The sequence below is a fragment of the Pimephales promelas genome, chromosome 11 (assembly GCF_988280905.1).
Source record: "Pimephales promelas chromosome 11, fPimPro1.hap1.1, whole genome shotgun sequence".
In the NCBI taxonomy this organism is placed as follows: Eukaryota; Metazoa; Chordata; class Actinopteri; order Cypriniformes; family Leuciscidae; genus Pimephales; species Pimephales promelas.
The window spans coordinates 24,186,155-24,198,833 of NC_142779.1; the positions used below are offsets into that span (position 1 = coordinate 24,186,155).

Below are 12,679 nucleotides of genomic sequence, written 5' to 3' on the forward strand. Positions count from 1 at the left end.
CTGTTTTCCAAAGATGGCTGCTGCCTGTATACATAAAGTGCACTGTCTTTATAAAATATCTTCTCATAAAATGGTCTGTACACTTACAAAGTTTTCAATGCTTCGTTTTGCATGCAGGGACCCTCATCATGTTACTGTGTTAGTGTGGGGCAATTTTAAACCTTGTTAGCGGTATTAAGAAGCGATTTCTTTTTACTTATTAAATGCCCCCATATACTAGCGTATACGCTAAACAGTTTTTAGAGATAAAACTCTTTACATTCGATTATCATGAAAACAAATCTCAGAGAACGGTCGACTAGGTACCAATGTGTAATTAGACCAAAGGTTCATTTTGCGCCGGAGTTCTCCTTTAAAGGGAAGGTTCACTCATAAATGAAAATTCCTTCCATAGGAAAACAAAATAGTAATATGGAAGTCAACTCTCTGGTTACCAACATTATAAAATATCTTGTTTTTTTGTTCAACAGAAGAAATAAACTAACACAGGTTTCAAACAACATGAGGTGAGTACATTTTTGGTCAACTATCCCTTTAACATACATACACTGCCTGCACCTTGCAATGTGTATTATTAAACATGCTCATGGTTAAAACATGACTGCTCTCCAGTCCACATAGGCTACTGGTCAAAACCTAGGAGTGTCCAAACATCAGCAGTGCATTCAATTTATTTTTAAATGTATTTGCTTTCCCTGTGAATTATGCAGTCTGTTTCATGCATGTATGACTCAGGCTGAGCCACCGCAATGATTGCCAGAGAAGGATATTTTTGCAACAAACCGAGCCAGGGAAATGCCAGCACACCATAAATCTGTCATAATTTTATTTCAAATGGAATGTTAAATGTTCATTAAATTAAAATGAAATATGTTTAATTTAATATACCTCTTTTTTAAACTTGGTTTTACATCAGACACAGCAACATCAATCCGTCCTAATTTATACAGTACAGCCCTCTATCTACATGCATACCATAGATTGTGAATACTTTAATTTGTCACCTGTATTACATAACCCACTGGTGTCACAGTTGTGTTCTGTTTAGTTTTTTTTTTTCATTGGACTTGTCTGCATGTCTTCAGTTGCCATGTGTCTTCATCGCTGTCATGATAGGCTACGTTCACACTGCAGGGCTTAATGCTCAATTCCGATTTTTTGAAAAAAATCGATTTTTTTGCAAGGCCGTTCACATTTCCAATTAAATGCGACCTTTTGTGATCTCCTGTGTGAACGTGAAATGACCCAAAAGTGACCCGCATGCGCAGAAGATTAATCAACGGTCAACGACGTCACTTGTTTTTTGCGGAATAGTCCTTTTTTTCCATATGTTTTCCGAGCTTTTGTTTTATTATTATTATTGCCACAGCCCATATACAAACACAGACAACAATTATTTTGTCGACGGGCAAAGATCCTCACCGAGGCTCGTCATAAACCCCGTTTAATTGATTTATTCTTTATTCGTCGAGGCGACACTAGCCCCCTCAACGACGAAACTCTCAAGCTGCTTTTCTGGATTGGGACCTCCCAAAAACAGATGGACTAAACTTGATGGAAGCCTGTTGTTTGTGGTGAGTGTTGCATCTCGATCCAGAAACAACCATCACCAGCAGCCATCGAAATCATCGCACCAACTGAAACTCTTCAGAAACTCTACATGCCTATCAGCGTGATCGGCCAAGATGGAGACCACCCTTTCAGAGTCTCGTCCAGCCGAGACTACCCGTTCAGAGTCTCGTCCCGTCTCCCACCTCCTCTCATCATCCAGCCATCATCCTCATCTCCTCTGCCTCCTGTCAGCCTCGTCCCTCACCCTCAAGTCACCAGTGGAATGGTTGGCTTCCTGAGGGGCTTCCAGTTCTGCCAAGCTCCCTTATCCCCCCAGACCCACTTTGGTTGCTCGTTGACCTACCCTCTTCTCTGGACTGTATTCCTCTGGCTACACCCGGTCTCTTCATCCCCTGGCTCCATTGGACTCCTCACTCCCTTATGCTCCTCCTTGGTCCTCAGTCCCTCTGTCTCTACTGTGCCCTTCTGTGTCCCCATCTACACCTCAGTCGCCCGAGCCAGCAGCTTCCCCGTGTCCCTCTGAACATTCTGCTCCACCATGGCCCGGTGAACTTCTGTCTCCATGTCATCCTCCCCCATCGGTTCTGCCTCTGTCCATCATCCCCCTAAAAACTCCTGGCCTTCAGCCTCCAAGGCTCCTCTATCCATCTGCTCCACCATGGGTTGTGATCCTTCATTTTGGACCTATAACCTCTCAGCCAAGCCCCTCTACTCCTCCTGAATTCTCCAGCCCCCCACTACTGCCTCCTGCCCTTCCCCTGCCCCTCTCATTCCTCCCAAACCCCCACCTTTGCCTCCACGGCGCGAGGACGTGCCTTGCTGAGAACATTCTGTCACAGTTGTGTTCTATTTGTTTTCATTGGACTTGTCTGCCTTTCATGTGTCTTCTTCACCGTCATTATTGGTTCATCTGTGTCACCTAGGTTCACTTGGATGGTGGATTTCGCATTTAAGTTCCTCCAGTTCAGTCAGTGTTTGTCCGATCTACATGATGTGTAATCCTGATTAGCTGTCTGCCTGTTCCTGCGTATGTATTGTATATTAAAAGTTTAAGTTTGTTCCGTCAAACTGAATCTCCTGCCTGTTCCTGAGAGAACTACTTGGACCCTTATTTATTATTTTTCTTATTTTATTGAGATCTTAAAGAAAAGAAAGAATACTTGAACCTGTTCAATCTGCAATGTGTAAACTTGAATCTTGTTGAAACTCACAATGTAAAAAAATATATATATTTAATCTTCAGTGTCGTAATGTCAATGTATTAATGTTAAGGGGTTGGATGGAGCAAAGCAAAGTGATGAGTTTGTTTACGAAAAATATGAATATTTAACATGTTACAAAGTAAAATTTTAGCCAAACGCCATTACACGGTCTACTTATGCCTAAAGCGCAACTTGCGCAATTTGTGGTGTCGAAAGTAGCATAGTTTGTCATGGTGTAGTGTAATTATCAGTAGTACGTCGCATTACTTGCATAAGTTAAGCTTTAGACTGAAGTCGGATCTGTAAGGTCATTTGGCCAGAAGCTAGATATTTTACATTATAAAGTTTTAAATATTAATATTTTTCTCATGTAAATTCATCGCTTTGCTTCAGAAGACCTTTATTAATCTCATTATTATAATGAGATGAATAGTAACAAAGATTTTGAAGCCCCCCAAAAAAGCGCATCCATCCATCATAAAAGCAATCCAAGGGGTTAATAAAGGACTTCTGAAGGAAAATATACATAATTAGAAACTGTCATCACTACCTTCCGCTAATGTCCATCCGCATGTTCATGAGAGAGTCGAGTTCCAGCACATGCTTAGGTGAGAGTAGACATCTTAAAAGTACAGTTAAAAACAAATAGGACTGCATAACAAACTCGAACTCCTCTGACAATTTTTTATTTTTTTTTTAATTCTCACTTTAGACTTACCAGTGTTTTCTTTTGCTCTATCCTTTGCGATTCTGCGTTCGTCAATGTGTCATGCATCCGGTCAGAGTTCCGCCGGAACTAGACTTTCATATGGAAGCCACTGATTCTAGTTTATAAAGTTTTAAATATGTTTAAATATTTTTTTTTTTCCGCTCTGCTTCAGAAGGTATTTATTAACCCCCGGGAGGCGTATTGATTACTTTTATGATGGATGCCCTTCAAAATCTCAGTTACCATTCACTCCCATTATAAATCTGGGAAGAGACTGGATATTTTTTTTTTTTAAATATAACTTGGATTTTGTTCGGCTGAAAGAAGAAAGTCATGTGCTGGTGAGTAAATTATGGGATAATTTTCAATTTTGGGTGAACTAACCCAAACAAATTGTTGTAATAAACTAAACAACTTCGAGGCTGACCTACAATTATTGAACAAATTTTTATTTGATTAAACAACATTGTTTTTAGCATAACATACTCTTTTACACCCATACTTACCCATCATATCTCAATAGCTGCAGGATTGTTTTGCAATAGAAAATCAACACAATAAGTAAACTGTATTGTTATTATTTGTAAGTATAGTTAAAGAAACCTAATATAAATCTTATATTGTTAAATGTTCTGCCGAACACACATTTTTGTAATGTAGGCACTGAAAACATCTCGGGAAAAAAAAAAAAAACATTTGTAGGCTATTGATGACATTTTTATTTATTTTTTATGTTTTCCCAGTGTTTGTGTCCTCGAATTTGTGTCTACAGGCATGAAGTGAAGCACTTCTGTAGTCACTCCCCCTCCATCAGTAGGACGCTACTCCACCCTATCCAGTGCGTTCATCTCTCCGTCCGTTACTGTCCCACGAGTGGAGAGGATTTCAGCACCGGGACAGATCCACCACACATCCGTCACCGTCTTAAGCATCATGGCGACAGAGGTAAGAATCAATAGCATGTTCATTTGAGCTGCACGCGAGAGGAAAAGACAGGAGAGTGGGTCCGTTTCATTCGTATCGTTTGTGTGAAGTTATTTTGACACCTGCTGTGGGGGTGAATCACGACGTTTCCTGTAAACGCTTTAGATGAGACACGTTCAAAGAAACCAATTAAGAAATGGAGACGTTGTTTATTTAAAGACTAATTTCGTCGACATGACAGATTTCCATTGTAATCAGCCAAAAGTGAAGCATCATTATTTTGTGGTCAAAAGCAGAGGATCTTCAGAAGAAAGAGTGAATGACACAGACGGTGTATTATTGATGTATTATTCAGCACCCTGGACAGAGACACAAATATACATTGATGATCCAACAGATGAAAAAGTAAAGTATTGTGCGGCTCTCTGGAATACTTGCTTCTGATTGGTCAATTGCGACATTCATATAGCCTATAGGGTTATTTAAAACGCTTTGTAACTGAATATTGATCATGGAATCCTATAAGTTTCTACCTCCTGTCTCTCCAAGTAAGCTGGCAAAATAATTTTAACTCAAATAAGTGTTTCGTGGCTATTTATTTGGTAAATGTAAAAATGGATAGAAAAATAAATAGTCAAGTAATACCGTGTTGTGTTCACGAGTTTATTATGCAACATTATCGCTTACATTTAAACCACAATGCAACGACCATATGTCTTTCTTTGCTAGTTATTAAAATGCGCACACGTCGCAACTCTTCACTTAATAACGTGGGGTTAAAAGTAACCCAACGTGTTTTACTGTGTAGCCTACAGGTGAAAGCCTTCTGACGATTGGTTGAACCGCTTTCTTTGTCTTTGCGACTTTATATATTTAAAATGCATCATCTATTTGAATTTAACATTTCGCTAATTGGGACACATCTAAGTTAATTTTCTTTAATCAGTTTACCAACATTTCCGTGACTCAGCATACAAATGTAATACAAAGGGTTATATTGTTCACAAGCGCTAATCACGTTAATCCAGTAGCACCTCATTGCAGTACACGAGATCCAGGGGGCGGAGTTGGATCCAGATCTAAGGGGTGGAGATGGGTAGGATTGGGGGTGGGGCTAGGTATCAGGGGGTGGAGATGGGTAGGATTAGGGGCAGGGCTAGGGATCAGGGGTGGAGATGGGTATCATTGGGGGTGGGCTTAGGGAACAGGGGGCGGATATGGGTAGGTTTAGGTAAATGTAAGGTGGATTTCGTGTTCTGCTGTGAGGATAGGCCAACCTGTAAAACAAAAAATAAAAATGATGAGACTGACAGCATCTGACCAATCAGAAAAGAGAAGGCTACTATCGTTGGTAATAATTCAAGCCAATCAGCTTCCAGGTTCAAATTAATGTGTCATCAAGCTTGCTTGTGGACAACTGTGGAAGAAAAACTTTTAGGCAAAATATCGATGAAATCCAAATGAAGTATCTTCATCTATGCATTGGTGAGTAGATGTTAGTTGGAGTAGAACTTCTTTTGTGTGTACATAGTTCTTGATGGGGCTCAATTTGTTTTGTTGATTTAGTCTACTGTATTGACCACTGTTGCTGATTGGAGGATTATCAATATAAGTTTAAGATATCATCATCATTTTAATTATTAGTAATTTATTTTAAATGCTGCAACATTTTATTGATTTAAATCAATACTGTTTCACATATCAGCCTCCCTAGAAATTCCCTCATTGACCACCACTGTTAGCATCCGCACAACATTGCCCTGACAACCACCTGCAATACTTGATCTGTTTAGCATCATGGTGTTATGCATGGCTAAGCATAACTTTTTCATAAATTAAAAATATATTCTTTTTAATATGCAGAAGCATCCACATCTCTTTTCTCCTGTTTTATTGGCATATCATCCAGATCAATTTTCTCTCTAAGAATAATGTCTGTGTAGTTGCCCTATCCTTAATGCATAATCAAATCCTATCCAAACTGCATTATAAATGGTTTATATTTATAGGCATCTGTTTAGATTGCATGCACTTCCTGTTTACTCAGCCATCTTGTTTAAAGATTTATTCAAAAGGTAGGCAACTCCTTCCAGTGAGAATACACAATGAGATTCCATAGTTTGTAATGTTTTCAGAGAAACAATTCTTTCCCACAGCAACCTAGATTTACCTTTACTAGGTTATTAACACTGATTGTTGACTCTCACCTAGCCAACATTCACAAGGAAAAAAAAAATGCTGTCACAAGGAGAGTTGTCATGCACTTGCTCTGGGCATCTTGTGGTCTACATCAGGCTCTTTTTCATTTAAGCATATTGTAATGAGTCATTGCAATGTTCCAGGAATGCTCCGAGTGCCTTTCCTCCGCTTCACTGGTCAGTTTAGCATTCAGTGAACTCTGAGGCGTCTTTAGATGGATCTGTAGTTTCTTCTCTGACAAGCACCTCAAATCAAGTTCAGTTAATTTTATGTTCTGGGGCTACTGTGACAACTGACGTGTGATGTGTTTCTGTTTTTTTTAATGCAGAGCTGCTGCAATAGACAGTCTTTAGAGGATTTCTTGCTAATTATCTGTCTAGATGAGAATCCGAAATGTTTTTACCCTTGTGCAGGGGCCACAACAAAATACTCGCAACATTGATTTGTTGCGTTCGAGCCTGACAGCAACACACACAAGCAGAGAGAGAGAGAGAGAGAGAGAGAGAGAGAGAGAGAGAGAGAGAGAGAGAGAGAGAGAGAGAGAGAGAGAGAGAGAGAGAGAGAGAGAGAGAGAGAGAGAGAGAGAGAGAGAGAGAGAGAGAGAGTTCACTTGGGTTTTAAAGGGAGCTAATTTGAACTATGTATCATATTGATTTGCTTATTTACTATAGGTTAATCTTAACCCTATTAAAGGGTACATATGCTTTTAAATAATTTCTTTTTACATATAAATCATACATTTGTGGTCTTTAGAAAGAGAAACTGCAATGCTTGGGTCTGAATTCTTCATTCTTCATTATTATAGTTCCACAGGCCCCTATTCTACCCCTATTCTTATGTGCACCTGTGAGCAACTCGTTTTGGAGTGGTCTCTTTAAAGGGGTCATGAACTGGCTTTTTAAATTTTATTATATTGTTGTCTGAGGTCAACTTATGATGTTTGCTTGGTTTTTGCATTGAAATCATCAAAATGAATAAGTAATAGTCTATTTTGTACCCAAGTTTTTAGCCTAGCTGAAAATAGCTTGGTTTTTATGGGCGTCTCGCATTGAAGACTTGGAAGTAAACGCCCACTGCTGTGAGTGGATAACAGTTTTGCATATTATAATGAGTTTCAACTCACCCGTCGATGGCCTTGGGGGAAATTGTTTTGAATACGTCCAATGTTGTAAAATGGCAATCGAATTGATTCGACCCAGAATCCGTGTATTGCACAATTCCTGTCAGATTCAATATAGACGGCACGGCACCGTTCTTTACTCTTAATCGGTCTGCAAATCCAGTCTTGTTTACAAAACAATCCTCAGTGAAATGAAGCGAACAGACGGATGATGTTTTACCCTCATCAGCCGGAGCGGATCGTAATTAAAATAAAGTTTATCCATGCAGTCCTAATGGAATCCAGAGGAAGCATATACAGCACTGTCTTCTTCCACAACCAGGCACTGCACAATATTTTGTATTGCTCGGTAGCTCGATCCAGATAGTCATCACGCGGTAGGCATCTATGTTATTTAGCTATGCGTGTAATGCGCGAATCGGTGGGCGGTTCAACTCCACCCTGTTCGGACATTTTTGTTTAGAGATACACTATTATATAGCGTTAAATAACATTTTTATTCACACGTTAAAAAAAAGTCAACAACGCAAGACTTGTCCATCAAGCCTTACATGTTCGAGTCAGAGCGAGCGAGTTGAAAAAGAAGACGACGAACCTACAGAACAATGTCTTCATATGGATGTATTGCAGTGGTAGCTATGTAACTGTATTGTGTTGTAAGTGAAAATCGATTGGTAACACTTTAGAATACGGTTCCTTCATTAATGAATAACTACACAAGAACCAATAAGTAACACAATATTAACAATCTAGTAAATATTATTAACTAACAAGAAACTCTGATTAACGAACTAATAAGTAATAGCGCACAGATGAAAGTGGTAGTTCACTATTAACTAATCAATAACTACTATTTTTGAATGCTTCCCAACTACTGAAAAGTTTATTAATTATACAGCGTGTGCCCCCTTCTGGACTGGAGAGTGGATCACCTTTGACTGACTTAAAGGGGACATGTCATGCTAATTCCACTTTTTTAGCCCTTAGATGCATTTTGTTGTATATTTGGAGTGTTTATTTATAACTACAGAAACGTTGAAATTATTTTCTTCAGGTGCTTCGTTTATATCTTTATATTATGTTTTGGTCATATTTTGCAACCTGTTCAGATTTTTTTCTGTTCTCTATGACGTATTTTGAACAATTACGTCACATAAGGACTCTGACTACCGGCCCAACACTTCGAGCAATCCTCCATTATTATTTCTTGCTCCGATTTTGTAGTCCAAGCTCAAGGATGCAGAAGTTACGAGAGCGCAAGTCAAAATGTTCGGTTGTTGGATGTAGTGACCCAAAGCACTTCAAGGATTCCAACTTCAACAACCTCCTCCAGTCTAAAGAAGGGTTTGCAGATCGACTTTTTCTGAATGAGGGTAAATTCCTTCTATCTTTGGAGATGACGAACAGAGCATTTCTATAAGCTGTAAATTGTTAATAAAAATAAAGTACTTTACTTCCTTAAAACACATGGTGGGTCATGGTTTAGCAGTACCTTTGTCTTTCTTTGTTTTTGTTTTGAAGTAACGTTACACGTCTGCAGTATTATTGTTCTTAAGTTTCATCAATGGTCATTTAGCTGCTGTGTTGTCTGATGCATTTATCTTGTTAGTGTGCTTGTTTTAACAAGAGAAATAATCGATTGGTAACACTTTAGAATACGGTTCCTTCGTTAATTAATAACTACACAAGAACCAATAAGTAACACAATATTAACAATCTAGTAAATATTATTAACTAACAAGAAACTCTGATTAACGAACTGCTGTTTTCACAAAGGTAATTCATTTATATTATTTAAAGCAATAAAATTAAGCTTTTGTCTGATTTAGCAAACATCTTAGGGTAGGCTAGTTTTATACCCTAAGTATAGCCAAGTAAATCCACACAGATAGAAACACAGCCATCTCTGGTTACACACTTGCACCCTGTGCCAATCCCAATTTATTTATACACAATTCAATTAACTGTTTTTACTTGTGTTTCTTGTTAAGAAAATGATGCAGATCTGAAACAGCTTTACAGTTATAAGACTAAGTGAATGCTTGGTGAAAAGATATTTGCATCTAGAAAAAAGGAGCAAGAGAGGGTGGACAAGCGAATAAATGAAGCAGGACAGAGAGCAGTTCTACTGTGTAACAGCCCTTTTAAAGTGTCACAGCTAAAGCAACCTGTAATTTGTTTCATGTGACCCTGAGGCCATGTGCACTCAGCATCTCTGCTAGCGTTTAGAGAACAACATACTGCCCCCTCCAAGAGCTGCTTTATTTTGTAAGGCATGAAATCCATGCACTGTTTACTCTCAATGAATCATATGAATCGTTCTGATGTTCTCCCTCTGTGTTCAGTCTTTGGTAGGTGCAGATGTTAAGCAAATGTGAGGTCAGTTAAAAGTTGACAATCTGAATGTAACCTGCACAAGTATGCATTAATAACATTGAATAATGGTGCTTAGAATAAGAATACTTGACAACAGTTGACTCAGTTCCAGATTATATAGACTTTTAGCAGTCAGATAATTAATTTTGAATAGTATATAGTTAGCTTTATACTATTGTTATATATATATATATATATATATATATATATATATATATATATGAAGAGTTCAGATGCAAAAGCCTCTAAATGCCATTTGAAATTTTCTTCTAAAATGACCGTTTTTATCAAGCTTGTATATTTAAGTTCAGTAATTTCACCTAAATGGCAATGAGGATTACCTATTAATTGTCATTTAAGTGAAATTACTTAACTTGAATATATAAGCTTGATAAAAATGATCATTTTAGAAGAAAATTTCAAATGGCATTTAGAGGCTTTTGCATCTGAACTCTTCATATATATATATATATATATATATATATATATATATATATAATGTGTGTGTGTGTGTGCTTGTAAAGACTTGTGCTGTCTTTCTTTAAAATGTATGCCATTTAGTTTGCTATTTTGCTTTCTATTGCAGTGAGATTAAGATATGTTTTAAGGGTCCAAATAATATTCAAAGCATTTTATTTTGTGCCTTAGCTGTTCAGCTGATTTTATATGAAAATCTGTTTCGTATGACAATCATTCTCATATAAACAGGCTTCAAAAGGCAGCCGCATTCGATTAAAAAGCAAATCTCTTGGGGGACGGGAAAGTCAGTTTATAGTCAGTTTATAATCTCCTGGTATTTAATTAACATGGATAACAGAATGTGCTTAAGATCAGCGTCTTTGATTATAAAGGCATCTGTGCGAAAGACAGCAAATGTTTATTGATCTGTTTGAGCATAAAGTACAAAAAAAGTTGTTCCAAAGTTGTTTGGAATGTTGTTGTTACAACCCTGTGTGATTTCTTGTTGTGATATTTTGAAGAATGCCGGTAACCAAACAGTTTCTGGTCCCCACTGACTTATATATTATTACTTTTTATCCATACTGTGGAAGTCAATGGGGCCTAACTGTTTGGTTACCGTTTGGTTACCGTTACTGTTTGGTTCAGCAGAAGAAATAATTTATACAGATTTGGAACAGCTTGAGTGATTTTCATTTTTGGGTGAACTATCTATTTAAGTTATTTTATTTTCGTTTTTTATTTTCGTTTTTTGTATTTAGAATTTAAATAATAATAAAAAAATATGTATACATATATTATTCAAGTTTAGTTTTTTAATTGTATTTTTTTAATGTTTTTGAAGAAGGTCCCTTATGCTCACCAAGTTTCAAGTTTATTTCAAGTTTATTGTATTTATAAAGCACATTTAAAACAACCTAGGTCGACCAAACTGCTGTACAAAATATATCTATTAAAATCCATATAAAATAAGAAAACAAAAACAAAAACATAAATCAAACACATAAAAACAACTTTCACAAAACATTGAACGCACAGGAGTACAAATAGGTTTTTAAAAGACTTCTGAACACCGACACTGTGGGCGCTGTTTTAATATGTAAGGGCAATTTGTTCCATAGTCTGGGGCCAGCTACCGCAAAGGCTCTGTCACCCCTACATTGCAGCTTCGACCTGGGTACTCATAACATTTGATTAGACTGTGATCTGAGCAGTCTAATTGGTCTGTGTTCAGTCACCAGCTCTGTGAGGTATTGAGGAGCCAGATTATTTAGTGCTTTATAAACAAACAACAAAACTTTAAAATCAATACGATACTGAACTGGTAGCCAGTGCAGTAAACGTAATGTGGGCGAAATGTGGTCCCGTTTACGAGTGCCTGTGAGCAAGCGGGCGGCTGCGTTTTGTACCAGTTGTAGTCGATGGATAGATGATGCAGGTAGTCCTAGATAAAGCGAGTTACAGTAGTCGAGTCGAGATGAGATAAAGATGAGTCGAGACCAAGGCTGCATTTAATAATAATAAATAAAATAAAATAAAAATGGTAATACTGTGAAATATAACTATATGATTAAGATTTTACCTGTTTTGTATTTTAATATATTATAAATTGTTATGTATTCCTGTGATGGCAAAGCTGAATTTTCAGTATCATTACTCCAGTCTTTAGTCACATGATCCTATAGAAATCACTCTAATAGGCTGACTCGTACTGACCACAAACTATTGAACAGTAAATAAACACATTATAAAACAGTATATAATATATACATAAAACTACACACCATAGTCCATTTTCACCAAGCAATAATAATTTGTTTTACCAAATAAAAAAATAAATAAAAGCATAAGTTATTTTCTTTTTCATTTGTTTTGAAATATCCTGAGATTCAACCCTGTAACACCTTAGACCATTTTTGTTTTCCTTTATATCTGGTGTGTGTACATGATCATAATTTTTCTTGAGGTTTCTTGTCTATGTGGATCTACATAATGAAGCTAAATGGCTACATACAGCATTACAGTACAGTAGCGGTGAAGAGTTCAGGGATGTTGGGTAGCTGGCCTGTACATCAATGAGTACTATATGACATGATTGATATGTATTACATTGCATTT

The 12,679-nt window shown here is 37.3% G+C and overlaps 1 protein-coding gene across 1 annotated transcript in view; it reads left to right on the forward strand.

Moving 5' to 3' along the window:
• Positions 1 to 4,279: 4,279 nt before the first annotated feature.
• Positions 4,280 to 12,679, forward strand: part of golga7bb (golgin A7 family, member Bb) — a 46,987-nt gene continuing 38,587 nt past the window's right edge. The window contains exon 1 of the mRNA XM_039657166.2: positions 4,280 to 4,428. Coding sequence (XP_039513100.2) covers positions 4,417 to 4,428 — 12 coding nt within the window. The 5' untranslated portion in view covers positions 4,280 to 4,416. The remainder of the gene's footprint in view (positions 4,429 to 12,679) is intronic.